This window comes from Sebastes umbrosus, chromosome 15 (genome assembly GCF_015220745.1).
Source record: "Sebastes umbrosus isolate fSebUmb1 chromosome 15, fSebUmb1.pri, whole genome shotgun sequence".
NCBI lineage: Eukaryota > Metazoa > Chordata > Actinopteri > Perciformes > Sebastidae > Sebastes > Sebastes umbrosus.
Window position 1 is genome coordinate 16,550,997 of NC_051283.1, and position 25,686 is coordinate 16,576,682.

The 25,686-nt window shown below is 41.9% G+C and overlaps 1 protein-coding gene across 1 annotated transcript in view; it reads right to left on the reverse strand.

Annotated features, from left to right (window-relative positions):
• The window catches only part of gabbr2 (gamma-aminobutyric acid (GABA) B receptor, 2), a 210,646-nt gene that overhangs the window by 58,991 nt on the left and 125,969 nt on the right, over positions 1-25,686 (reverse strand). Inside the window, exons 6-13 of the mRNA XM_037794380.1 lie at positions 24,924-25,112; positions 23,507-23,749; positions 17,438-17,498; positions 10,857-10,937; positions 9,899-10,049; positions 9,418-9,550; positions 6,635-6,742; positions 1,874-1,996 (exon numbers count right to left, since the gene is read on the reverse strand). Of these exons, the coding sequence (XP_037650308.1) occupies positions 1,874-1,996; positions 6,635-6,742; positions 9,418-9,550; positions 9,899-10,049; positions 10,857-10,937; positions 17,438-17,498; positions 23,507-23,749; positions 24,924-25,112 (1,089 nt within the window). The remainder of the gene's footprint in view (positions 1-1,873; positions 1,997-6,634; positions 6,743-9,417; positions 9,551-9,898; positions 10,050-10,856; positions 10,938-17,437; positions 17,499-23,506; positions 23,750-24,923; positions 25,113-25,686) is intronic.

Genomic DNA, 25,686 nt, shown 5'->3' on the forward strand with positions numbered 1-25,686 from the left:
TTACACTTTAATTGTAATTCCTGTTAATTGTGAAGATTTTTTACCAAGTTGCTGGCATATGATTTATCATTTTAATAATAAATAACAATTCAGTAAATTTATATCTATGTATTTATTTGTTACATTTTGTTTCACAAAGTTAGGAAAGCAATGTTTAAGTCCGGCCTGATGTTGCCTTACACATAAAAGGATGATCCCAGTCACGTCCACACAGTGAGGCATACAGCTTATTAATTAAACACTGGTATTGGATCGGTACTCGGTATCGGCAGATACCCAAAGCCCAGGTATCGTATCGGTATCGGGACTGAAAAAGTCGGATTGGTGCCTCCCTAACCTAAGCACAAATGTGAAGAAATTTTCAAAATCAGTCAAACTGTTTGGCTGAAAAGTGAGTTTTTCTTATCATACCATATCTAGTCTTTGGGCACATGGGACTATTGTTTTTGCATTAGACTCCATTATATTTTAGACATAGTATGATAAGAAAATGGCAGTATCTCAGAAACAACAAGGAGCACAATCAAGTATTTAGTATCTATGAACTCAACAAGTTGAATATCAAAGACATGCATGCATAGTGTGAAAAAAAAATCATATGAAAAACGTTTTAATGAACACAATGTTAGAGTTTTTCCTCATTTTTCAAAAATCCTGACTTTGACTATTAATAAAAGAAAGATTTTTGTTGTGATCTAAAAATTTTGACATTTGACCGATCAGAACAAATGTTGTGCCATTTTTTCCATATCATACTAAATATAGTTTATGGGAACAAATGTGTTAACATAATATGGCCAGATAGACCCTTGATACATTCAGATTTATGGAAGCACATCTGCAGTGCACTTCATTACTAACAGTTCAGTATCACGCACTGATACAGTTCCCATCCCAATTGTACAGTATCCCTCACTGCACCAGCTCTATAACCCATTACACTGCATTAGTTGCCCTCGGCCTAATGCGAGTCCATCTTTTTGTGTTAATAGATTGAGGAACGAATGAGTTCCGCAGCCTCTTATGCTTAACCGGTGGAACACTGAAGCAGCTATTTAACGGCATGAGCTGATCTCAAAAACAAAACAGACTAGACTCAAAGCTATTTTTATATATGCAGCTCAAAATCTTCCTGTCTCAAGCATTTAACCCACCGCCTTATTGTTAAGCTGTACAGAAAGACAGATGCACCAAACAGTGAAGCCATACTGTAGAATACTTTATACCACAGTACAGAAAAAATACAATCTGCCACTTCAACCAAAGCGACTAAATCCTCTGAGAAAATAAATATGCAGTTGTGCCTTTCTAGTCTGCATTCCCTTAATACCACTGACATTTATGTGCTAATATATGTCATGCTGACAACACACTTCACACACACCATCAACCTCTAATGCCAAAGCTACAGTATGTTCATTTTAGCCAATTGGGTGCACAGCCGGACTAATCCAATCTCAGAAAATCTGAGTCTACTCTAACCAATCACAGCAAAGCAGAGTTCATTTTCTACTCTCCAGCACGCCACCTCTCCAGCAAGGAGAACGTGATGCCAAGTGCCTCTTTTCCAACGGGCCTTGCCAAAGTCTCACATCCAAGCTGGCAAATGTCCGGCCATGGGATGAGCGCAGGAGGCAGCGATGGCTCACATCCTGACCCAAAAATAACAAGCACAACAAAGATGCTCGCGTGATACAGCCCAAGGCGGACATTTTGTTTGCCCTAAACTCCGAATACACAGGCATTTTTAGCAAGAATCTGTGTCACTGGGATTCTCCCAGCTGGGGCAAATAATGTAACATCAACATAAACAAAACCCCAATCAAGCGCAAGTTTAGACGAGATGTGAAAAAACATGGAAATGCACACTGACCTCCAAGCTGTACTCTTCCACAGTCCTCTTAAGCGGGTCCACAATCTGCCAGCAAATGAGGATGCATAAGTCGATTAGCAGCATCCCGCCGACGATGATCAACAACTTCTGGTCCTTTATGATCTGGAGGGGGGAAAGAAAGATGCTTGTATTAGCCCAGTAGCACACACCTGCTGGTGTTATGTAATTGTATATGTGTCTGTAGAGCCATTTAAAAACAGCATTTCTTATTGACCGCTGTAATTATGTGATTCTCATCCCAGCTCAGGACCTGGAGCCCTGCTGGTTTCATTCTAACATTTAATCCTGGACTGATTACAATACATTTAGCTGCAATTAACCACCTACTAGGACCAGTGGCGATTTCAGACTCTTTTTATGGGTGCTCAAGCACACCTACATTTCATCTCAGCATCCCTAAAAATTAATTATCAAACCCTCTGAGACGTGGCTGACATTACTGTCTTTAAGAGGCTGTAGCTGGTTCAGTTTGAAGCTAGAGTCAAGATACTGGTATCATATGAAACTAAAAAAATGGTAAAAAAATTGGTACCAACCATATCATGCCTGTCAGGAAGGAGGCTAAACAACACTCCAAACTTAGGCTAAATTCTGGTGAGGAAAAACTGGCATGGACACAGGGGTCCCTTGACCTCTGACCTCAAGATAACCATGGTCTCACCTTTACAGACATGCCCATTTTATGATAAATACATGCAGTTTTAGGCAAAAACCATGCAGTTTTTGGCTGCAGTATAAATGTGTTATTCTCCCCTTTTCTAAAAAGTGTGTGTTTGAATATTTCTGCATACTGGGGTCCCTAATTAGTCTTGGAATTGCATAAATTGGTTATGACTGGAAAATGGAGACTCCTGGGGATTCAATGAATTGAATTGTCACCTAACGCCAGAATTTTGTGTTTCCCTTTACATAAATAAAGACATTTCCACCACAACTTGAAGCAGAAAATACATAAATTGGTGCATTCAAATTCACCAGAATGCAGGAAATGAAGAGCGGAGGGAGTGGGGGAGGAACCCAAGACACCCTGCTTAATATGTGTACCCCCCCTCCCAATGTCGAAAGGAAACCTACGCCCTTGATTATACATGTCACATTCTCATTATAGGGGCTAAGCCACCCTAAAAGTCTGATCCTAGAATCGCCCCTTACTAGGACTGTAAGTCCAAAAGAGCGAGACCTTGTTCAGAATTTGATAATGAAACTGTGGCACATACAATATATTTACAGACTGCACTCTATTGGCCCAGGACCAAGAACCTGTAAACACTATGCTGCCGACAAGCAATGATTTGTTACCTTGTGGCCAGAGAATGTGGAAAAGATCCACCAAACAAGAGCCAACGCTGTTGACCACTAAAGCTCCTCTTTTGTACCATGAACTTTAAAGGGATGAAAGCTGTGACCTGTTTGTGATCTTTATTTATAATAGCGTTTGACTGTCTGGAACGGCACATCAAAGCAAAGGTCAGGGAACACAGGCTGGGTGTGTTTGGAGAGTATCACATAGCCCAGATGCAGCACAGTGGTCCCACACAGGTCTCCATCCGCTGGTGGGCTCAGGATGAGATGCATGAGGGGGTTGTTTTTTGATCTGGCATCTTTTGATGGTGTTGGCATTGAACAAATAAAGGCAAGGCAAGACGGGGGGCATTTCTTGTAGAAATGCTGCAATGCTTTAGGGCGGTTTAGAGGAAAATAGAAGCAGAGCAGGAAAAATGGCTGCTTCAATGCCAATGGAAAAATATTTGACGCCAAAATGGACAACAATAAAAATACTTATATATTAAATGAAATGAATTCTGGTCAAATCTATTTTATTATTCTTGCAAGTAAATATTTGTAACAATGATATGCAAGATGTGTGATATTTTAGGGAAATTTACAACAACAAAAACAGCTCTACACCACCATCTGCTCAACTGTGATATATTACTCGGCCAACTCAGTCTGCTAGACAAACTACATAATGACTCCAAATTACCTGAAGTGTTATGTACTGTTTTCTTTCCCCCAGTAATATTGGCACTCAGACCTATCAGTTGGGTTCTAGTGTCTTTGTGTCTACTGATGAATTTGATTCAGAAAAACAGCAAATAATTTAAAACGTTGAATGAGCACATGACCGAGAAAGAAAGAAATATGTCTCTCTATTCTCCACAACTAAGCAAAGTCCATCTGCTGCCCAAGAGATGTGGTTCATAGGTCTGACAAACTGAAGAACACCTTGAGTTATGAGTACTGTTTTCAAGGTCAAGAATTAACTTTCACGCTCAATTAATTGTATAGTATCTTGTAAAACTGAACTGGTTGTAAAATTTAAATAGGTCCCACTCACACACCTGCCTGAGCCAATCACGAGCCGAGCACGGCCACGGCTTGTTAGCGTGAGCTACCTGGCCGCTATGTTGGCACCACGGTAGCTGTTTGGCTAGAAAGACACAACAACTAACCATAATATCTCTATAACTATATTTATGATCAAATAGACACATGTTCTATTACACAGACTCGTGACAGTTACATCTCCTCTCGAGCCTCCGGCTGTGTCTACTTCACTCACAGCAGCTGTCAATCATGATGTCTCAACTCCTTTTTAAAGCATCAAATAACTAATTAAAACCAAAATTATTAGAAAAATGAACACTTGAACAAACATCAGTGTGTTATGAACTACCTAAAATGACAGAAGCCATCTTTGGGAAAAATGTATTTGATGTGTACTTTGACTCTTTAAATTTGGCCCACATCCAATCCGCTAACATGGAGGGGGCGGGATTTATGACCTATACTGCAGCCGGCCACCAGGGGGCGATGGAGATATTTTGGCTTCACTTTTGTGGAGCTGTCATATTGTCCTTCTTTACATACAGTTAAATGCTGTAGCCAAACCGTAGGGCGCTGTAACAACAGTATACTCATCTATTGAGATCCGGGGAGTAGTGTTACTCTTTCTAAGTTGCTTGTGATGTTGTTTTCTGATGACCTCAACTAATGTGAACATGTGTACACAATCATTACGTGTGTCTATATGTATGCATGCAGGTACGTGTAATGAGCTAATGAGTACTGTGAGTTTGTTTAGCTTTGCCCTGTGTGTGTGTGTGTGTGTGTACACATGCACGCCCAGCGATATGTCACTGAGGAGTACACCAAGATAGGCAGACTGACAAATAGCTGCTACAGGGGCCTTGGGGTAAAGGGTTGTGTTTTGAAAGTGTGTATGCTTATCTGTGTCTGTGGTGTGTGTTTGTGTGTATTTGGAGAAGGAGGACATTGATTGACAGCCCCCCCCCCCCCCCACCCGCCCACCCCCCACCCCTCACACACACACACACACACACACACACACTGCACTGTATCTGGCACTGAGCTCTTTAAGAAGTGAAGGAGTGCTGGCCGTAGCCCGCCGAGTGGAACCCTTATCGAACACACCTCTGATTTACAAGCTTTGCTCTCCCAGTGTACGGGGGGAAAAAGGTGGAGAGAAGGCTGCGGGAATGAGTGAGGGAGGCAGTTGCAGCCCCACTGTTTGAAGAAAAGATGGCCAACACTTGTGCCCGTCCCTCCCCTGACAGCGGCTGACAGAGATTTCAGGGCACCAACAGCAACTATCACTCTACTGAAGCCAAAGCACCTGCACTCAATCAGTGTGGAGGAAGTGTGCTGCGTGTGTGTGTCCTGCAAACAGACCTGGGCCGTGAACCAACAGAGAATACATCTTGAGGTTTAAGGGCTGAAATATGCAGTAGAGGTAAATACCGCTTCTGGAGAAACATTGGTTTTGTCTCTGTTCGCAAGGTGAAAAGGGTGGGAGAGGAGGACGTGAGCAGAGATAACTGGGTATGTAGGGTTAGGGGAAAGCTACTGAGCACAGAGAAGCAAAAGTGTTTTGTTTTTCTCAACTTTCTATAAGACAATTTAAATAAAAAAAAAATAATTCAAGGCCAGGGTGTCATTCATTTGGAAACTGCTAAAAACGCGTGGCGATTTTGTGTTGACCCGACTGCAGAATTGCAGTGGAAACAGGTAAAGTAAAGCTCAGTCATGGCTCCTTGTCTTCTAACCTGTATTCTGGATTATCTTCGCACATCCTTTGCCCTCTTTTTCCAGCTTTCCCTCTTTTCTTTTCACAGTGTCCAACCTACTTTCTTTGCCATTTGTGCCACGTTGTTTATCTTGTCCCTTGTTCTGCCCTGCTTTGCCTTCCTCCGTCTGTCTCTCCACCCTCCCTTCTGCCACTACATTCATACAACCTCTCCGAATCTTTGATCCAACCCTCTTTCCTCCCTCTCTTCCTGCCCTCTCTTTCTCTCTGGCAGGCCACCCACACTTCCTCCAATATGCAAGAGGGTGAGAGAGAGAGAGAGAGAGAGAGAGAGAGAGGGTGGGAGAGAGACAAAGAGAGGAGGGAGAGCAAGATCTATAAATACAAAAAGGCCAAGCACAGTTACAACACTCAGTGAGCTTGGCACCACTTTATATAACTAGGCCAGTGAAACAGATTGTGTCAGATGTTTAAAAAGCCATTTGTATTTCTGAATCTTTTTTTTTTTTTCCATATAAGACTCTAAAAGCAGGTGCCAGGAGCTGCCAGTCTTTCAGAGTGTTTGTTGAATAGCATAGTAAGCACCCACGCACATTTTTTTTCCTACTATAAATACTACTATAAATAAACTTTTAATCACTCCCGAGTTCCTCTCATGTATATATCATAAAATATATCATATTTTTCAATACCTTCTTCTTCATCTTCACATTTTTGAAGATGGCGTGCACCCTCCAGGTCTTGGCAAACATGGCGCCGAAAGCCGTCGTGTATCCAACAATGAGAATCCATGTCCGAACCTATCAGAACAACAGGAACAAACATAATTGTGTCACGTCTTAAACTGGTGATCAAGGCTTAAAACAACATCTGATCTGACAGGTATTTTCATTTTTCCTCAAGAAGTTCATTCAAAATAGGATCGTGACGCGTTCTAAAAATAAGAAGCTGTCAGATTTATTTCTCCTCTGGAAGCGTGGAGCTCTGGGAGAACGTCCTGGACCATGGAAGCTGTCACACTCCTGAGAGCGTTTCATCTTAATGAGAAACTAAATGTAGACCTCTTACGGCTTCGGCACAAAGGACACTGTTGACGTGATTTAAAAGCTGAGAATTTGAATAAAGACTATGATCTCCTAAAATAGCTACAGAGTGCTTCTGTATACTGTATGTGTTTGACTGCTGCGCGTGATACACGTTTGTCTTTATGTGTATATCGCCCCCTCTGCACCACACATGCTGTAAACCCTTCACACATTTGCACCTGGCTCTCTTCACCTGCCCTTTTCTACCGTATCTAGAGAGCAATAAAGCCAGGCAGGGACAGAGTGCGCTGGGTAAAGAAGACAGCAAAAAAACAATTACACCATCTATTCTCAAGGAGACCAGCACGTATTGATTGGTGGTGAATGGATCAACCTCTGTGGTCCTCTGCTGTAGAAAGCTCGTCTGGAGTGACACGCTCTGTTTTGGCTCTGCAGCAAAGCTTCAGCCAGGTGGTGGCAGCTCGAGACGTGCCCTGCCTAACATTACGCTGCTGTGCATGTGTGTGTGTGTCTCCGGGAGGAGGGTGGGATCTCAGTGGAAACCGGTTATCACTGTAATCAAAACTCTTTAATTAATCCAGCATCTACATAGTCACACAGTAATGCTACCTGGGGGGAGACACTTAATGTGCTCCATGCTAGCTAGAGAGCCGGAGAGAGAGAGAGATTCAATCAGTTTTCACTTAGAGTTGGTCACATAGCGCATGTGATTAGTATTTCAGCAGTATTCTCCATATTTTAGCTCATGTCCACAACTACTTTGTTAGCCAATGAGTGACGTTCGTTTGCGCTATTGCTATTCATTATTTTAAGTATTAATGCAGGGCCCATTCAGATCGCATACCCGTCTGGAACAGGCCGATTGCTTGGCCCCCAGAAGTGCTGCTTGCAGCTTTGTCTAGAACTGCAATATGGCTGCTTGTGCCTGCCAAGTGTGAAGTTGATTGGATTAATGGTTCTCGAGATATGCAAAGGGTAGTCAGTCATACATACAAAGACAGACAGACAGAGAATACTTTCTTTGTAGTTAGATGATGCCGCTACAGCGCCACCTATTGGCCAAATGGCACCAAATATGTCAAGGTCACTCAAACATCATATCTTCACGTCCACCAAATGTGGTTACAATAGCACAAAGCGTTGGGGCTGTACGATTATGGCCAAAACGAAAATCACGATTATTTTGATCAATATTGAAATCACGATTATTATCACGATTATTCATTGATTTTTAGGACAAAATATTTTTATTGCAGTTTCACATTTAAATAAACAGAGCGCTGCTTTCACATGTTGTGCTGCATTCCAATTTGCTTTGATTAAAAATATATTTTTTTAAATTTAACAAATTTGCATTTGTAATTCCAATTATATGTTATTAAGCTGCTTAGAGCTAGTGTTCAGGTCATATTTCTCTCTCTATCTATTCTATATTGCTGTGAAAACATCTCCTTCAAACAACTGGATTTATTCAAGTTTCTCGCCTACATTTTACAAGATTACACGTGAACACATCATGATAGGGTTATAATTTAACATCTCTCAATACTTATTTTTACTGAGTAGAACTTGAACGCACCATAACGTGGTCCGTGCTGTCGGCAGACAAGTCAGTCACTGCGATTACTGAACAGCATCATGGGAATGAATTACTGTACAATAAGTGTCTGATTAAGTTAGTTGTTCCAAAGGTTTTTAAGGTTGTTCCTCCACGGCTGATTTTGGACTTGCAGTTGTGACAAATTGCAGCTTTATATCTTCTTCACTCACGCTGAAGAACTTCCACACCGACGACACGTTATGTGTGTGACGTTACTGACTGTGCCGCTGTGTGCCGATGTAAAACCATCATGTGGCAGCTGCATGTGTGTGTGTCTGACCGGCAAAAAACTTGGATATATGAATATGAGACTGCTGAAAACCGGGCCGGCTTCGGTTGGCTGCTGATTGACGGTGCATCTCCAGCTGTTAGTTTAGGAAGCGCTTGCTTTATGCAGCAGAGTTTTCTATGACCGGAGCATATTAAACGTCAATATCGCAGTCGATCATCTTCATTTAACTGTGGGAAGCCAAAATCATGATCGTGATTAATTCTGTACAAAATTTTGTGACGATTGCTCAAAATGTGAAGGAGGAGTAGCAAAGAAATCAGATTTCTACATGCGTGGCTTATATGGATAGATTCATCTGGACCCACAAAATCCAGGAAAAACAATTTTGTTTCTGAGACTTATGGTTAAAAAGTTCTTCATTGTTAAAGCACCACCATCTGGCCAAATTGCACCACATTCGACAATGTACTCCCTTGGGTTTTGAGCAATGCACTAGAAGTCTATCGAAGGAATGGTTCTCCAGACATGTGAAGGACATTCAGACAGATATTCCTCGCTTTATAGTTAGATTAGTGAAAAGTGTGGGGGGGAACTCACAGTGCAGAGGGTCTCAAACTCTTTGTCAGAGACAAAACCTCCATCCAGGCCAAACAGGAAGATAGAGGCGTAGGAGAGCATGCCTCCTAGGATGATCAGGTTGTTCATGTAGGGACTGGACATCTTGATTAGTCTGGAAGAGAACAGAAGAATTAGAATTAGAATCAAATAAAATAGGTCCTATTCATCAAAAATACGTAAGTATGATATTTAGGTATGGAGGAGAATGTGAAATAATCATGCACCTGCAGATAGTTAAAGGTTAATCATCATTCTTTCACTTCAATACCATTAAATCTCCCCTGATTCTTCTTGTCCTTCAATCATCCCCCTCGTCCTTCTCCCTTAACACTAACCCCTAATTTATTTTACCGCTGCACCGTACGTTTATCTATTTCACCTTCACTTGCCAGCCTTCATCTAACCCCTCCCTCCATCTTCTTACTCTCAAAGCTGTGCTTCGCCAATGCTGAAAGCTGACCTGTGGTTGCGGTTCTTGATGTTGAAGAACAGGAAGACCCCCGCCATGATTATGCCCAGTATGGTGATGGTGGACAGGATGCTGTAGAGCGGCACGTTGATGTGGCGCCGCTGCAGACGCACAAACGTACGATCCTTGGGAGGTTCCATGCCTAAAAAGAAGAAGACAAGGAACAAGATTTTGTTTCTCCAGTGAGGTTTCTTTCTTCACTTTGACAATTTAACACCTGCCTCCTTCAAATCCTTTTCTCTTCAACCACAAAATAGTGACACTGCAGCAGACATCCAGTTATTTGAGACCAATTTTCCTGGTCCTCGGTTTCCTCTAGTTGAGTGCATGTATCTCAATGCTCCACAGTCAAGTTATTGTGGTTAGACACTGCACTTTCTTATCTTTTGCTCTATTTTTCTCCCACCAGTGTGCCAATCGATTACACTGGCATCATCTTACACATCTCCACTTACTGTGGTCAGAGATGTGGAAACAAGCGTCTTAGATGGTACTGTCATAGAGTTTCTTTATGTGGGGCAAGGCCGAGAAGATGGAGAAAGAGTGGGGGGGTGGTGGAGGGGTAGAATAGCCAGGGGGATCGAACAAATTATAAAGTATGTCAACACAGGCGGGGGTGAAAAAAATGGACTGGTAAATAATTTAGCTGGTGGAGGACAGTTTATAGTGGTAAGGGAGAGTGGCGAGTCCCTATACTGAGTGGTGGTAGTCTGTCTGAGTGTGTATGTGTGTTGAAGTGTTTGGGTTCAAGTGAGCAAGTGAACGACAGAGGAGAGTGCTGAGGTGGTAAGTGATGGCCTTTAACATATATATAAACACACATCAGATGCATCAGCACATCTTTTTCTTCTTCAGTGAGTTTTACGTCACTGAGTCAGTGCTCACACAGTCGCACACAAATGCATGCACATACTGTACACACACACACAGTATGTAACCTTCTTCCTACCTTGGAACCTTATGGAGTTGTTGATGAGGTCCAGCACATCAGCAATTGCGTTGTACTCTCCCACCTTCACCTCCTGGCCCTCTGTTGGAAAAACACACACATATGTAGACATTAGATTAAATACATGTACTTTAACTGTCCCTTTTCTTTCACTCTCTGGACTGGTTTTACACTTTCAAAGCAATTCAATCTGCTGTGTAAACTATTTTTAAACAAGGCTTTAAGTCTACAGCTGGGGTAGGCACCCTTAATCACGCATGCCACCGTTGGCACTTGGTTGCTTAACTAATGGCACACTAGCAATAAGTGTGCAAGAGAGTTTTTTGAAGTGCCCTCTCATCCGCAAGCCAAATTACTTCTTTGAAGGCCATTGGCAGTTGTGCAGCCTGTTATGTACGGTAGCTTGATTGATTTTTTTCTGCCAATCTGTATTACGCAAAGACCCGCCCTGCTCTGCCTCTGATTGGCTAGTACTCTTTGCCTTCTTCGCAGGATTTGATAAGTTTATTGCTGATGAAGTGAAATATTTCGGATCGGCGACATTGTTGATGATGATTATTTATATGTATATGTGAGTTCATTGTTTAAGTTATGAAATGGGTAGGGTCATATAAGTGCTTACTTACCTACTCCTTTTTGGATGTGTAATATGTATTTATTTATTTAGCTTATTTAGAATTTGCTGTATTTGTAAATTTTATTGGTTATTCGTGTTTCTTTTTATTATTTCTAACATGTTCGAAATAAATCTATCTAATCTAATATATAATCTAATGTAATTATGCAATAACGTGCTAAAAAAAAATGGATCACTGCTACAAAGCGGCTTGAAGGGTTTATAAAATGTAGCACTAGTGATCTTTAATTGGAGAAAATATAACAGAGCAAACAAGTAAATCTAATTCAAACACTTATTGGACACAGTGAAGAATGGCCCAGCTTTAAGCAAGTACAATCTGGCGCAGTGGTACAACCTCATAGAGAGCTTCAGATCACCGGGAGATCTTCCAAAACCCCATTAGTAATATCACAAAATATCCCTAACATAGAATCTTAAGGCACTCAGTAAGATTATCTTTTCAGATTCTCAATTTGTAGTTTGGAGATGAAGCTTAATATGGACAGGAAATGGTCTTCCTGTTTTTTATAGTCTTAATTATCAGTTTATTTTACCTCAAGGAAACCTGAAGGGCAATGGAAAGCAGAAATCATAGAAACAAGCTAACAGATAAAGACATTAAAAAAATAAAATGTAGCAAGAGCTGACTTCAAATGCACACTATGAGAAGAATCTCCAACTGATGTAGAAGGAAACATTACAAACATTCAATTAGGGCTGGGCAATATATTGATAATATATCGATATCGTGATATGAGACTAAATATATCGATATAGATTTTGGATATCGTAATATGGTGTAAGTGTTTTTTTTTACTCAGGTCAGAAATATTGTGACATTTGATTTTCTCCATATCGCCCAGCCCTACATTCAACTCCTCTGTATTTACATTGCAATATACATTGACTTCCCAGAGGCAGTCAAGGGATTGTAAACTGCTGTACACCCCCGCCTGCAAACACCACTATCTCCGTGGAGTTCTGCTCAAACACAGCTATTTCAGGATTTGGTGTTTTCTCTTTTAGAAACAACGATGAGCCCCTCAGGTGTAATATTGGAGGAAGCATGACCTTGTCAGACAAGCCTGGGCCTTCACTCTCCTTCCCTCATAAAGATTACTCACTTGGAGTGTGCACCAGGGAGGAGAGAAGAAAGGGATGGGAAGAGGGGACAGATTATTCTGATTCTTTTTCTGGAAGCACTACAAACAACCTGCAATTTCTTCTGGTGTGCGCGCACAAATCTGTCTCTGCTTCTCCTTGTTATCACTGTTATAGGTCCATTGAACTGCTTGGCAGCATTGTCCTTGACTAGGAAAATGACAGATAACATCAGCTATTGCAGCATCACAGACAGGGCACCGCGTTCTCCTCTCCTCTCTGTGAATCACCTCATTTGATCTCACAATTCTGGCATCAAAGCATTAGCAAATGTTGGGCCATATGTGACAATTTCAGAGCAGTAAATTTCATGTGCATACACAATCAGGATTTGTATATCTCAAACTTCTCAGTGCTGAACGAGGATCAATAACCGTGTTTCCCTTGACCGCGTCCTTTGTTAGGATCTAAACAACCGAAGGGATTGTATATCAGCACTCTTCCTTTGAGATGCTAAAATACTATCCCAGCACTCGATCCCCACAGGGAATATTGATGGCTGCAGCGGGCTGGTAAAACTCAACCTGTTGCTCAGCCTGTGCAAAGACATTTCACGCCTTTTTGTTTGATTAGTCACTTTGAAAAACTATAAAAATCAGTGGAATTTGTTAACTGGGTGTAAGACAACTTTCCTAACATGATATACTTTAAGAATAAGGCTGGTGATATTCTACTTTTTTTCTTTTACTGTCAACAAATATTGTAAAAGAACAAAACAGTTGTGAATCTATCCCACTAACAAGTATGTCTGTGTATCCAAGCCTCATATCGCTTGTTATTCCTCTGTGCAATAAAGCTAAGTTGTTGTTCAAAAATGGTAAAAACACATAAATGAGCTACAATATTGCACTGGGTTCCTTCGTTCATTACAACTAACATGGGCACTATAGTGTATTTTGAAGTACAGTGCCCACACACCAATCCACTCCTGGAAGTACTCCAGTAGTAGTAAACGAAATCTGCAGCTTAAAATGCTCCCCAACTTACACACTGTTTATTCCTGATTGACTAATGTTTGTTAAAATGTACAATGCCCAAAGTACAACAAACTATATTCAGAAAATGTATTTTTATGAATTGAAGTATATTTTCGTGAAGCGTTTTTAAAGATTCACATATTCAATAAGAACGAATGGGCTTGAGGCTGAAAGCCACGTACAGGAGTACAAATCCTGCACACTGTACCTTTAAGCACAGTGCTGGAGTAAATGTACCTACAGTAGTTATTGACACACTAAAAGATGACTTGTCCTCTTTGGAGCAGAGACTCATGCTGGTTTGAAAACCCCAAAATCAAAGTGATGATTGCCGGGAACTCATTTGCAGTATAACTCTTTTATAACGCTCAATACCAGATATCTTTTATCAACACAGTCTGACCCGTCTTTGTAGAAGAGTTTGTAAATGTGATTAAATTAATTCAGAGTTCTTTTCTATGCGGCTCACATTAGTTTGTCTTTGATCAATTTCATGATTTTATTTTGTTTCATGTCAGATCTGTGAAATTCGAACAAGGAAAAAAAAATTGCTGCTTCGTTTAAAAGTATTTGTGGTACAGTTCAATGATATTCTTGTGCGCTATTTAAATTGAAAGGACTGTGAGAAGACTATTGCCTGGAGGTAAAATGACAGAATTGAGTGTTTCTAGTTCAAATTCATGCAGAAGATGATAGAAAAGCAGGAAATTAATTCTTACTTTAGGGCTGTTGTAGATAGTAAATCCTATCATTTATCTCTAAAGATCCAAAACATCTTAACCTTTTACCCACACATATCACAACCTCACCTTACTGATGAAGCTCTCCTCTCCTGACAGAATGACAAACGCCATGTGTCCTTATCTACCGCGCCTGGTAGCGCGTTGATTTAAAATCTGTACTCAGAGGGACTGTGATCGAGACCTTTGGTAGGGAGCTATCTCTTATCCCCATGAGAGACAGTGGGAATAAGAGCCATCGAGGCCCCTGACTTAGAACGCCTGACAGGGTGAAATGGAGGATCAGAGGCTGAGGACAGATGATAGGGTCATGTTGAGGATCACTGCCTTTTGAAATATTCAAGCTGGGGCTGTCCCTCTTCTCCTCTCCACCCAGCTCAGGCTCTTGGTGTGTCAAAAGGGTGACAAATTCACGATCCCTGACAAGTGAGGAAGAAGTGATGGAGTGAAGGTTAAGGAGGGATGGATGAGATATAATAAAGCTAGAAGATGATAGTGAGAGATAGCTGTAACATACAGGGGAGGGTTTGGTTGAGAAATGTGTGTTGGAGACACAGTGAACAGCCAGTTCAGGGAGAAGAGACAGAGAAACATGGAGAAGGGAAAGACACAAGTGTGTGTCGCAAATTAATAACGATTTGTGGCTATGATTCAGGCTAAAGCATTTGTGTAATCTTTTCTCAGAATATCTAAAAATCAAGCTCTAACACTCATTCCTTGCTTATCCAAAGCTGCAAAACCCTAATTTACTCGGCTCTCCCATCACTATGGAGGACGGAACATGCCAAAATAAAATAAATAAATGACACAATAAATAAATAAATAAGCCTTTAAATGTAGCAAAAATAATATTAAAAATAAATCTAGGTATTCATTAATTGATCAAATGTGACATAAATTGATATCTGTTTTTATTTGGTCCTTCATTTATTTACCTTTGTATAAATTCCCCTATATATCTACTCTTCTATTTAATTTTCCCTTTTATTTATTTATTTATTTTAAAATATTTTTTTGGCAGGTTCCGTCCTCCATACATCACCCAGCTCCCAGTCAAACAGGTTAACTCTCTCTCTCTCTCTCTCTCTCTCTCTCTTCTTATTGATCACCCCTTACAGTTTTTTTTGTGACAGCACTCTGTCCCTGTTAGTGCTCCTCCTGCTGTTTGGTTTTATTCTTGCAGGTGACCCACAGGAGGGTCATCAGACCCATAATGTTATGCTACTATGTCAGTTGGACCCAATGACACCTCAATCCGTCTGCCTGTAGCTGCGTCCCAGTTCGATACCACATGATAATTCTAAACAGGTTTTTAGTTTGTTTCCCGGCGGCTGAGTGGAGTGAGTGGGGTTAACTCTGGAGCAAGTCACGTTAGCGACTCCGTCCCACGCAGGAAAAGTTAACACAGCGGTGTGTCCATTCTGAGCTACTGTAGAAACATGGCGGTCGGCTCCGTGAAGAGAGGAGGAGAGTAGTACACTGATCACTTGTCTATTAACTGGAAAAAAAAGTATACTATGATAAATGCTATAAAGTACATACTGTGTATAATTGCTTATCTAATACGGAAGTGGGACACAGAGTCTGTCTCACTCACCACCCACTACCCTGATGGTTCATTTTTGGTTTTGTAAATTCTTGTCTTCAGTATACACGGACAAGTCTTACTTTCATACTACAGATGTATTTACTGTATTCATTTTGTCTTAGTTAAACATCCATCCATCCATTATCATATCACCAGACTATCACAGGGTTGACACATAGAGGCAGACAACCATTCACGCTCACATTCACACCTACGGGCAATTTAGAGTCAACAAGTAACCTAACCTGCATGTCTTTTGACTGTGTAAAGCCCACGCTAACACGGGGAGAACATGCAAACTCCACACAGAAGACCCTCTTGCTGTGAGGCGGCAGTGCACCACTGTGCCGCCCTTAGTTAAACATAAAATATTGAAATTACTTTAAATCATATGTGTTCTCTTTTTTTGTCAAACCCACTGAGCCCGGGCTGTAACAGCATTAGCATACATCCACGGTCAGTCAGTCAGTCACCAACAGAGGCACTCACATACTGCTCTCTATCTCACACACACACTCACACAGAGTGTGATGTATGCAGCCAGAGGGATCGAGCCCCTCTGCAGTGGGGAAGATAAGATGGTTAGGCAGAGAGGACTGAACAACCCCATGCAGTGTGCTACATACAGTCTGGGGAGCCTGGGAGCTGGGAATCCCCTGCATCAAGATGCAATCTCTGGGTTATTCTCCCACTCAGCAGGCCCTGCTGGCTCAAAAACAACCTCAGGATGATGCTATGAGGACAGAGAGTATGTTTTTATGTACAAACCTTGACAGTCTAGACAAACATCTTGACAGCACAGACGAGATCAAGCACAGTAAAGCGCCCTTGCATTTTCAAGTTTTTTAGATTCGCCTAACCTGCACCCACGCAGACACAGAGAGAACATATACAGCTCCATACAGGAAGGCTTGCGGAGACATTCCTGACAAAAAAACAGCTTAAAACGTTGTGTTTTTTTCTGACAAACAACCCTTGCAGTCATGCGAATAATGACTATCCTCTGTAGAAAAACAACTAATGAGATAAATGTGAGTACAAAGCTTCTGACTTCAGAACTGTTAAATCCTTCAGCCTCCCTTTCCCGTGTATACTGTATGACTCTGCTGCAAGCTTTTCCTAAGCCCTGTTGGTCAGGATCCATTATCGGCGCTGGGTATATCAACCGTGGCAGCCTTCATGGCTTGAGAAAAATGGTAAGTGGCTTTCCAAAAACTGTGGTAATCCTGCAACATTTCTGAAACAATTGCAGGTTTTATTGAACACGGACGAGCAGTAGTTGGAATTCAAACAAATTGCAGCATTGATTTTGACTCAGTGTTCGAGACTAAATGTGGATGGCTGGAGGTGGCGGAAAAAATGTCTTGATGCTTTGAAACAATGTTTTCCAAAGGTAAAGGTTTGTAAACAATATATACAAATGCACAACCTGAAGAGAAAATCGAGACAGGTTAATCTGAGGAGTAGAGTAGTAGTAATAGTAGTGTCACACATACCTTGAAACTGGTTGAATTTGATTGTGCCCATCCTCTCTCCGTTCCGAAACATGACTTGGCCCTGAAAAGAAGGAAAAACAAAGAATATGAGATATATATTTTATTTAAAGTTTCAGTAGGAAGAAGGTTTTTGGCATCATTGGGGCAAAAAATATATATAACCTTACAGCATATTGTAATTCAAGTGTTCTGAGAGAGGCTTTAAAAAATCTAGCCTGTGACGGGAGACTTTGGCCAATCAGGTCATTTCAGAGAGAGAGAGCGTTCCTATTGGCTTTGCTCCGGCTGGTGGGCGGTGCTTGGTATTTCCTCAACTGTTCTTGCTGCCGGGTCACAAACTTTCTCATTTTACAACTAAACATTACAGTATCAGAATATTGATTCATGTTTGATCAGCGCTGCTTAGTTCGACCGTTTGATCGGAGTTTGCGAGTGACTGACAGCTGCACAGAGATGGCAAGGCTCCAGCTCGGCTCTGATTTGTTGTTTTCCTCCGGTCTGTGAAATCTTGCAGATGCCATTAGGAGCACCGGAGGACACCGGAGGACACAGGTTTTGTTTTTTTTGGATTACCTGTCTCATGCACTACTGTCAGGATTTATAAAAAATAACTTTTTTTAATCATGTTTGCTCCATTTCTATCCACTACTGCTTTAATATAACATAAAACATTGGAAACACATATAAGTGCACATATTTTAAGTTATAAAAACATTCTATTCTGCCGAGGAAGATGCAGCATAAGCAGTAGGAAGAAACATAGGAGCTTAGCTCAACTAAATTTATGCACAGCGCTTTCCTGATTCTGGAGCCTTAGCAGGCAAAGGGCAGAGTCTTGGCTCCTGCACACACTGCATCTCATTTGATTAGAAGTGGCCAAAATTGATCTGCTTAGAGGAGGTAAACAAAATTATCTTCGGGCCAATTCATTTGCTAATATCTTTGGAACAACATCAGGTCAGCAAGGCTGCCTGATTTAACTGCTCACATAGCATTGGTACAAATCTGGGCTCAGACTGTGTGTCTCTGTAGTGGTCAGTGAAGATTTCATTCCGCATTTTATTTCACAATATTCAATTCTCGCCAAAAAAGGTGTTTATCGGTCAAACAACCAACCTAAAAAAAAAATAACAATTGAACGTCTTTGATTTAAGCTCCACAGGAACAAGACAAGCAATTTCAAGGCAGGCAGCGTCTGGCAAACGCAGACAAGGTAGACAAAAGGCAATTCAACTTTGTGGCGATATCGTATAAGACATATTCAAATCAATTTGGCTTCTGTCGCCTTATCTCTCCCATGTATTCTCAGTCTTTCTCTCTGTTGTTCTATTTTCTCCTTCCCCCTGTCTCTTTATCTCTCTCTCCCTCTTCATCTACGAAGACTGTTCAATTAATTCAGCCCACCATCTGCTTACAGAGCTCCTTAATTACACATTTAACTGGGTTTACATATTACTGGCTGGCTAACAAAACAGGTGAGAGTGGAGAGTGAGATAGAGAGATAGATAGAGAGATAAAGAGGGGGAGAGAGAGAGAGAGCATTTGCATTGGCTGATTAAAAGACAGCTGAGGGGGGAATATAGGGAAGGAAGCCGGAGAGCCAATTTTGCCTCAAAAAGATGGCAAGCTTTGAAGTAGCAGAGCAGTGTCCCGCCCCTCTGTTTGAATCCCAGTCTTTGTGTGACATCTTTGATGTTTGTCTGAGCGTGCGCGTGCAAGCATGTCAATGTGTATGCACTTAATATGTTGTCACATTATGCTCATGTACATGCATGTGTCCCTGATGATACAGAACTGAGACGCAGGAGGGTCTCCACTGTTGGTGATGTACGACAGATCCTCTGCTAACACTTTAACACAGCGGTGTCAATCTGACTTGTCAACGCTAATAAGTTCCTTTCGTCACACACTGCTCTTTCCTGCAATATGCTATGCAATTACACCTGTAAGTGTAAGTAGGACAGCGCAGTGCACCTCGGTACAGCTCATTAGGTATTACATTTAGATGACTGCTGTGTGTAAACAGGGTCAGACAATGTGGGTTGAAAATAGGGGAACTTGACTTGAACCCGTAATGACTGTGAGTGCACGTGTCGAGGTTTTTCTGCGCCGTCATGCTCTCGCTGTGCATTAGCGTCGCCGCCATAATTGCCCTTCACATCAGCAAAAGTGGGAGCTAACACACAACCCTTTATTGAAATGGCGCGTAGTTATTTTAACAGCCCCCCAATTTGTTCTCTCAAGTGTATACACGGTTTTGGAGAATATGCAAAGTGTATCAAACATATGCAGAGGCACTGACTCTGACATTCTTAATTGGAAATAAATGTCTGTGCTACAAAGATTAAATTAACCTCCTTTGACCAATATTCAAAGAAGCTACTGTAAAGCCTCTTTCCCACAAGGTATTATGCTCCTCCGCAGCTTAGGCAACCTCGCTGGAGTGTATTGACCCAGACAGGTGTCCCTTGTCTGGTATTCAAAGGATGTTCAGACCGGAGTCACAATGCTGGCTGATGCAGCAATCACTGTGTCTGGGCAGGCGTGTGTGTGTGTGTGTGTGTGTGTGTGTGTGAATGTGCGACGGCGTAGGCGGCCAGGTATCACTTTGTCTGTGGAGGTGAGAATACTGTCGGTGACAGGTGTGCTGGGGTCAAATGAGATGTCAGTCTGTGGGCTGCAGGTGTGACGTCCTGCGGGCTTTCAAGGGTTTGAAGTGGGAGCACGGTTGATGTGAATGGAACTGTGATGCACACATACACACATACACACATTAACAGGGAAAAACACATAACCCCTCCCCCTCTCTGTTTCCCCTCAGTGTGTCCGTTTGAGGCGACTGTCAAGCCTCAGGTAGTGCTACTCGCCATCACCCAGAAAGACACTGATACCAACACGATGACCACTGACCACGGATAAAATAAAACAGCAAAACAAACCAATACACCCACACACGTCATCTCCAATCACAACGTGCTGCGTCTGTTCCCCCTGGTGATTCCCAGTGCACATCATCCTGTGGTTCTAGCAGCTATCTGCACTCTCGGTGCCCTGAGAGTCTCCCACAGCTAATGTCAGCCTTCTTCTCTATAGCCCTGACAGCAGCCAGATCAATACTGTGGAGCCCTCCATGATCACTCTCCTGCTGCTGCAGCTGCTGCCTCGGATTCAGCAGCAAGACTGAGATCAGCGCAGAACGGACACGGTTTTGAGTCCCATGAGGCCCGTGTGTTTACACAGCAAACACACGGCGTTAAAAATCGTGACATCAGAAAAGACACGGGGCTCAAGTCAGGGTGTGATCCCGTATGATCATGCACACAAACCAAGGGCAACCAGCTAGAATCTGCCATTTCACTCCACGTGGATTCATTTTATTGGAAACCCAGTAGAAATCATTGCAATTCGCAAGCAAATCGAGCGAGTTGTGTAATTGCCGCTTTTGAAATATGAATACGAAAATAGCATAAAAGACATATGCAGTGTGGAAGGGAAATTGCCTTCCCATGTCTTTGTTCACGGTGCGTGGGTGGAAGTTTTCTATGTGCTAAGTGTGTGCTATACATGCAGGGAACACTGTTGATCTCATTTCATGTAATGCCTTAAAAGAACAGCTATGATAGTCAACAGATCTCAAATCTTTTGGTAACAAGATGCATTTAGTGATTTTGCAATGCCGCTGTCTTTAAACAACATCATTGTTTACCACATGCACAATGCAGATTTACTACCATGTCCGTTTCCCATTACCTTTTGTTGTTATGTAAAGCTAAACAATCATATTGTAATGTAAAAACTGTAGACTCTCTAAATGCTCAAAATGAAGTGGCTCATTTCTTCATCATTTAAGTCAGTAATTCCCAACCTATTTTCAAAATCCTCAATTTGAATAAAGTGAATCAGTTTATTAAATGAGTAAGTCTTTTTTATTAAATCAACTTTCTTTATTGAATATAACTCGTCAGTTTCATCAACATAAATAAAGTGATGCAACTTGACGAATTCACCAAGCCAATACAGATACTTAATAGAATGCCCCGTTAATACAGGTGCGGGCCTCCCTTTGAGCGCGTCAAGCGGGAAAGCAAACAGTTTTTTTAACGCAGTGAAAATTGTATTTTTGATAGGCTAAATGCCAACAAATATGGACTGAAGCAGAATATTAGATTCGATTTTGCTACTAAGTAACAAAAAATATGTATCTTTTAAAATAATTTCATATCCAGACTTTAGTATAAATTATCCGGTAAGTGTGTTATTACGATTTCAGTTATACATGAGCAAATCCTATTTTGACAACCTCTGAGCGGACAAATCCTGGTGCACCCCCTGCGATCTCTGGCGGCCTTCTATGGGGGCCCCGGACCCCAAGTTGGGAACCACTGATTTAAGTCATCACTTCATCATTACCTAGTGACAGCAAGCTTCCCATTCATTCATAAAGTGGGACGTTAATGATGGCTCCCGAAGGTCAAAAGTAACTAAGTTACTTAAGTACTACAAGTACAATGTAAAGTAATGTACAAATTCTTCATTTAAGTAGTTCAATTTTATAAAACTTTCTTTTACTCTGCTACATTCAGAGAGAACACTCTCACTTTCTTATTAAAAATCTGAACGCAGGACGCAGGATGCAATGAAATATTTATACACTGTGGTATCACTAGTATATTTCCTCAAGTAAAGGATTTGAGTACTTCTTCCACCACTGGTGGCTATATATGTAGGATCAATATGAGTCAATATGAAAGGAGAGAATACGATTTCTAGCCTATCCAAACAACCTAACAGGACTTCATCATCTGTTTGTGTGCCTGGAGTAAAACGTGAATGAAATGCTACAGAGCCATCAATATTCCTGCGCTGCTTTGCTTCCCCGAGTCTCTGAGGAAAGCCTCGCTGTCAGCTCGCTCCCGATCAGCAGCTCAGAGTGGGTCTGTGCTGAGAGAGGTGAGAGCAGAGGGGAGAGGAATGACGACCCGGAGAATTTGTGTGAGTGCTGCAACACACATATACCCCCGAGGACACCAGCCCCAAAGGACCTCACAGTAACACAAATCAGTAGCTTGTACTGATTTTCTCCAAAGCCATTTTCTCTCTCTTTCTTTCTCTTTTGTTCTGTTGATATTGGGAATCTGTATTTCTTTCTTATTATCTGTATCCATTTCTCTCTTGTGGCCCACCTTGACTTTAGTCTCTCACCCTTCCACGTTTAGTTTATTACCGCTGTACATTTCCAGTAGAGCCAATCTCTCTCCCTTTTCTCATCACTTGCATTTCTCAGGCCATTTATTTGTAAACACGGTTATGAATATGATATGAGTAATGCTCTGCTTTACTGTAAGGCCCTGTGTGCCTACCGGCTGTCTAGGCTGGGAGCAGCACGGTATCCTCAAATAATGGAGTGGCCTTTACACGAGAACAGGAGATATCCTCGAACAGCTCAATAGGAAGTGAGAGTGAGCAAATGCACACACGCGCGCGCACACACACACACACACAAAGCTTGTAGACAGCATAGCCACCAGGATCAATCTTGAATGCATTGGAGTGAGTCGGCAGCACCAAATGACACCACTTTAGGCTTCATCCAGAGACAAGGATGGCTAAGTAACCTTCTCGGCAAACAAGCTTCCAGCATTACAGAGCAGTAATTAATGCCTCTATGTGTTTTTCTGACATTTGCCCAACCCACACTGTACAAACATAGAACATAAGTTATATGCATAGACCCTTACAGCTACATGTTTTAATTTTAACTTTCATCAGCAGTAACATATGTTATGGTGTTTAGATTGTGTGGCTTTAAACCATGTTTGTACGACTTTCTCCCTCTCCCTCACTGTATGTGCCTTGTCAATATTAACAAAAAAAGTTTTCCTGCATGTACATGTAAATGTACAGTATGTGAGTATCCTTGTGTTCGCACATGTGAACTAAGTGTAGACAATGCGTGCTCTGATGGCTCAGTGCGCATTATGAAAGTGAGTGAAGTAAAAGAAACCCATTTAACTTCCAACTTGTCAGACTATTTTTTACATAATGTTCATATTTTGCTGCATAACTTACTGTAACACCGAAGAAGTTGGTCTCGTTCATGACGTCCAGCACCATTTTTCCCACTTCGCGATCATCCACAGTGAAGTTATGGTAGGTGTTCTGCTGTTGTTTTACCCGAAGCAGCTCCATCACTCGAGTCAAGGTTTTAGCAATGACCCAGATCCCGTCGTAGGCAAAGCCGTGAAACTTGCTGGCCTCCACACCTTTCTGCTGAAGCTCTCGGCTGTAGTCCCTCTCGTACTCCTTAGGGGTCTGACAGAGAGGTAAAAGAGAGGAGATTACAACGAGAAAATGTGCATCTCCTGACTTTTTGAATATGCTGTTTTTCCTTAGAAAAAGGCATTAATGTTGGATCGTTTCAAATTTACTATTATTGGTGTAACTTTGTCCAAGGAGAAGGGATTATCTTTCACACAATTTGAGATGCAAAGTTACTGGAAATGCTGTTTTAGCATCAGTGCTCCTGTGCTGGGCAATGCAGTGTGAAAATAAATCCCATGATTGATTTTAGTTGAGATCTCTGGTTTAAAAACATACATCTACACGTAAGGTGTCTTTTTGTGGAGAAGGTTCTCTTGTGTCTCCTCATATTTTATATACAGTCACAGGTAAACTTCAGGTTGCAGCCAAAGGAATGTTAAAATCAATGAGCACAAAATAAAACAAGTGCAAAAACTTTAAGTAATGTACGATGGCATATTCGGGACATTGTGAGTAAAAAATCCATCCATCTTCAACCGCTTATCCGGGATCGGGTCGCGGGGGCAACAGCTCCAGCAGGGGACCCCAAACTTCCCTTTCCCGGGCCACATTAACCAGCTCTGACTGGGGGATCCCGAGGCGTTCCCAGGCCAGAGTAGAGATATAATCTCTCCACCTAGTCCTGGGTCTTCCCCGTGGTCTCCTCCCAGCTGGTCGTGCCTGGAACACCTCCCAAGGGAGGCGCCCAGGAGGCATCCGTGCTAGATGCCCGAACCACCTCAACTGGCTCCTTTCGACGCAAAGGAGCAAGGACTCTACTCCGAGTCCCTTACGGATGACTGAGCTTCTTACCCTATCTCTAAGGGAGACGCCAGCCACCCTCCTGAGGAAACCCATTTCGGCCGCTTGCACCCGCGACCTCGTTCTTTCGGTCATGACCCGGTAAAAAATGTTTTTTTAATTACGGCTCCGTAGTTATTATTTATAATAGGGGGGTAATATTCTGACAAAAAACTATTTTCCAAGAATAAAGTTGTAAATTTACAAGAAGAAAATTGGATATTCTCCGAGATTAAAATGGAAAATTTCCAAGAAAAAACTCACACATTTGCAAGATTATAAAGTCATAAATTTACGAGAAAAAAAACGGAAAAATAGACAAGAATATCCTCATGAATTTATGACAACAAAAGTCTTCTGAAGTACAACAGTTGGTGTCACTCACCCTGCCGGAGATACCCTTGATCTGGCGAGCGCTGAGCGGCTCAAAGTCCACACTGATGTATCCTTCCATGGCTGTGAGCAGCTTCTTGGTGGTGCAGTTGGTGCTGTTGGCCTGCTCCCACCAGTTGCCCTGGTACCAGCCGGGGATAATCCACTGGTATTTACTGCCATACATGTTCAGGTTATATGCCTGGGAAGGGGTAGAAGAAAAAATGGAGGTTGAGGCACTGTAATAGCAGGAGATATAGTATGATATGTGGAGATTAACGTATGTGAAATTATTCTTAATTAAAGCAACTACAAGGAACTTTAATAATGTGTTGATTTTGGCGGTCCCTGTGGACAAAAGCGGTATTGTTTCGGAGCACCAGATTCCCTTTAGAAAACCTCTCATTTTACCGCAGCAGGGTCTGACAGTCTGCCCCGCGTACAGTAGTCCTGGTTCTGGTTCTCCCGTGCCTCCCTTCCTTTAAGCAGGCCCAGAAATAGGGCCTGGGCCTCCAGCAGCGTGGTGTCAGTGTTGGCTCCCAAAAAGGTCCTCACAGTGACTTTAATATGAGCTGCTGGCAATTGAAAACCAGAGCCCGGCCTGAGAGTTTGGTTCTAGGGCAAACTGAGCTTAAAGAAAGCTGAAATCATGAAATAAGCAAGAGTAAAACATATCATGAGTCCAAACCATCTAATGCCAAATTATGTCACCCCAATCACTGAACCAATTCTATACCAAACAAAAGATTTGTTGGTATGATTTGACAAGACGTTGA